The sequence below is a fragment of the Toxorhynchites rutilus genome, chromosome 1 (genome assembly GCF_029784135.1).
Source record: "Toxorhynchites rutilus septentrionalis strain SRP chromosome 1, ASM2978413v1, whole genome shotgun sequence".
NCBI classification, from domain to species: Eukaryota; Metazoa; Arthropoda; class Insecta; order Diptera; family Culicidae; genus Toxorhynchites; species Toxorhynchites rutilus.
The window spans coordinates 140,781,343-140,785,187 of record NC_073744.1 but is presented as its reverse complement, the minus strand read 5'-3'; the positions used below and the strand labels follow the sequence as shown (position 1 = coordinate 140,785,187).

Here is a 3,845-nt window from a genome sequence, read left to right as displayed (position 1 = left end):
ACAAAGATGACTTTCTCCGGGTGAAGACCAGTTTTGGGGATAACTGATTATGGTTCATTCCGCTTGCCTCAAAGATACACTCCAAAATACATTCTCAGAATACACATTTCAGCAAAGAAGTTCAACTATATTCAGACAGCACTATCGAACAGCTCAATCCTTTTTGTTGATAAATACGAATGCATTTATTGAAAATGTAGAATGCAGAAATTTCCATATATTGTTGAACACAGATGTGAACAGTTTTTTTTCAAACAAAATCCTTCTACGTGTCCACGTGGATATTGTCTATACCCCCTCCTCCCTCACCGTGGACAAGCGTGGACATTTCCGCCACCCCTAACCCCCTAAAGTTGTCCACGTGGTATGTGGACGGCCCCTAATACACGTATTCATATCAAAGCGCAAAAGTGAACTACCTACCATCTAATAAGATACCTTGACAGTGACATCTTCTGGAACGCGTTCTGTGCTTCGTCTTCTTTTGGGTGTTTGCCGAATGGCGGTCGTGTATGTTTGTTGCTGGAGTTTTATTGCAAGCGGAATAAAGTAAGTTTCCACGCGAATAAAGGAAAATTGCAGCAGTCGATCTTTGATTTGTATAAACCCCAAATTGTGAAAAGTTATTTACTTGTTATAATACTATACATCGATAGGTTGAATAATAGCAGCATCCTGAGCCAAACTACAGCAAAGCAAGCTTGTGCTAGGAAACAAACATGTCGGTCGCTTACTCTCAGCAGGTATGTTAGAAAAAAGTATAGCTTGCGGTAAAATTACTCTGCTATACTCTACGCGAGCTCATGCGTTTCATTAAATATTAGTAACAAAGTTTTGTTTTGAAGTAAGATATTTCAAATCTTTTCAATTGTGATGTTAAATTGCAGCAACAATCGCAGCAGCCGCCGAATCCGGTCAATCGCGGTGGTCCAGGCGGTCCGATGAATCGTGGCGGTGGACCTCCTCCCAGCCCGATGCATATCCAAAAGATTTTAGACGAAAATGCTGGTCTTATTCAGACCATACAGGACTTTCAAAACATGGGCAAAGCGCACGAGTGTATGTCCTACCACGTAGCCCTGCACCGGAATCTTGTTTATTTGGCTAATCTAGCGGATCCGCAGTACAACATTCAAGCACTGCTACCGGTATGTAAATGCAATTTATTGCACTAAAGGGTTATTGTTTAGAATTTTTTTATTCATTACAGCCTCCACATGTGCTCCAGCACGGTAGCGGCCCTCCAATACATGGTGCTCCACCTGGAAGTTCGACACCGGGTCCTCTATCAGGACACGACGGGGATCCATCACACGGAAATCAAGCACCGACACCAGGTCCTAATCAAGCTGCTATCCCTGCTGGCTCTTCTCAGCCACCGGAACAACCACCAGCATCGCAAGCTGGAGCACCACCTCCGGTTCAGCAACCAACAGGTCAGGCCCATCCGCCTCCACCTAATCAGCAACCGACTGGGAATTATCGTGGAGGTCCTCAAGCACCGCCCACTACTTCTGCTGCTGGACAAACTACTCCCAATCAAGGACCCCCGACCCCGGGACAGCCTGGGAGACCAGGTGTGCCACCGCAGCAAGCTCCAATATCTCAACAGAATCAAGGCTATCCTCCACAACGTGGTCCCTATCAACAACACGGTCATTATCCAGGATATCCGCCACCAAATCAACCATATCAAGGGCAGCCAGGTTATCCACCGTATGGTCCCCCGACCCCGTCGCAAGGATACCCACCCAATGCTCCACAAAACTATCATCATGCGGGCCTTCCGCCAACAACTTCTGGTTCTGCACCACCTCAAGGATCACCATACCCAAGCGCGGGACCTCCACAAGGTCCACAGGCGGGATCACAGCAAGGAAGCTACCAGCAGGGTCCACCAAATGCACCAACATCACAGCCTCAGATGTATGGTCCACCAGTTGGTGGTCAATACCCACCGCAAACAGCTGGTGGTCCACCTATGCCACATGCTTATCCGGGATATGGCAGTCCGAATCCTCCGAATGCTTACGGACAACCTTCTTCGGGATATCCCCCCGCCAGTGGTCAGCCAAATTATCCTCCGCCTCAACAGCAGTATCCATCAAATTATCCTTCTGGCCAACCGGTGGTCCCGCATGGTCCCCCGACAACATCCATTCCCACAAGCGCTTCCAGTCAACCAACCCCTGCTAGCGCTCCTTCGACTCAGGCAAGCGGTGCATCGACTTACACCAATCAATCCAGTCCCGCTCCAGGGCAGACATCCTCTCCAGGACCAAGCTCGAACGCACCGCCATCCAATGCACCTCATCCAGTTATTCCTCCAACCACATCAACCGGATATGCAGCTACGGCACCAGGCGGTCCTGGTCCTGTCCCACCACAAGCGTACACATCACCACCAGCCGCTGCTGGACAGCATCCTCCCGGAAGTTATCCACAACCTCAAACCCCTGGACAGCAGCCACCTGGTCCTCCACAATCCTACACAAACTCGCCCCCATCAACTCAGCATCAACAACCGCCGGGAAGTTATCCTCAGGGTGCTCCTGGAGGACCCCAAGGACAGGGTCCGCCACCCGGGCCAGCTCCAGTATACCCGCCCCATGGATATCACCAACAGGGCTATTCACCCATTCCTCCACCCCAGGGCCAATATCAGCAGGCAGCTCAGGGTTATCAGTATCAGCGTCCTCCGAACAGTCAAATGCCGCCTCCGGGACCACAAGGACCACCACCGCAGGGAGCATACGGTTATGGTTATGGACAACCCCCACAATAGAGACGCATATGACGCACTGGTAGGTAGATGTGATGAATCCAATCGAGAATCTCACAATCGTGGACTATTATCAACGAATGGAAGCCCCCCGGGAAAAGATATCACGACATTATTTTAATCGGTTTTATCGAGTGTCGGACATGTTGGGAAGTGTTTAACAAACTGGATAAGGTTTTTTTTTCTTATGTTTCAAGTTTCTTTTTATATACACTCTATATTGATTGCATAAATAACGAATTCCCTCGAATTATCCTTGAAATCACTTCCGAGAACTATTAAATCGATGTGAATGTTGGTAATTATGATTACAACAGTATATATAAAGTGTATTTTGAGATTGTATTGAATAAAGCTTAGTTGATGATCGACAGTAGTTTGTTTCTGATTTCTCCGATAATCAAGTTAATTTGGAGTAAGGTAACTCCAAATGGGGGTTAAATTGGAATGTCCTAGTGTTGCCTAGTGGTCTAAGCAACTGGCTTTTCTTTTTTTCAATATAAAGAGACAACTCTTCTCTTGAACGTACAACTCCCGACTCTATTTTAATCCCACTAAATAGAAATGAACCTAACACTATACATACTTAATACTAAGCTTATTCTACATACAAAATTCCTAAGGGAGGTGCTTGAAGTTGCCTTTAGAGAGGGGGCAAAAATTAACCAATTGCAATCGAATTGGCTATATATAGGGTTGGGGAAAAAGAAATGTATTTCTGATCGAAATTTGACGCTTTATTTAACATACTTAAAATTATCCAATTTAAGTCAAATATGCGCCGTTTTGTTCGCAAACTTGTTGCCATTCAGAAGACAACTTCATTATCCCCCCTTCTCATTTGCAAAAAACTCAGACAGCCAGTTTTCGCAAGACTCTTTTGAGGCTAACTTAGTATCACCAAGAGCGTTTTACATGGACCGGAAGAGATGATAATTACTTGAAGCCAGGTCCGGACTATACGGTGGGTGCAATAGGACATCCTATCCGAGCTCCCGTAGCTTCTGGCGGGTCATCAAAGATGTGTGAGCGTTGTCCTGGTGGAAAACAACACCATTCCTAT

The 3,845-nt window shown here is 46.6% G+C and overlaps 1 protein-coding gene across 1 annotated transcript; it reads left to right on the top strand.

Annotated features, from left to right (window-relative positions):
• The first annotated feature begins 445 nt into the window (after positions 1-445).
• On the top strand, positions 446-3,155 carry LOC129762836 (basic salivary proline-rich protein 2). The gene is made up of 4 exons (XM_055761393.1): positions 446-549; positions 657-743; positions 888-1,148; positions 1,211-3,155. Exons 2-4 carry the CDS (start codon positions 720-722, stop codon positions 2,783-2,785), a joined length of 1,860 nt encoding a protein of 619 aa, XP_055617368.1. The 5' UTR covers positions 446-549; positions 657-719; the 3' UTR covers positions 2,786-3,155.
• Positions 3,156-3,845: the final 690 nt, after the last annotated feature.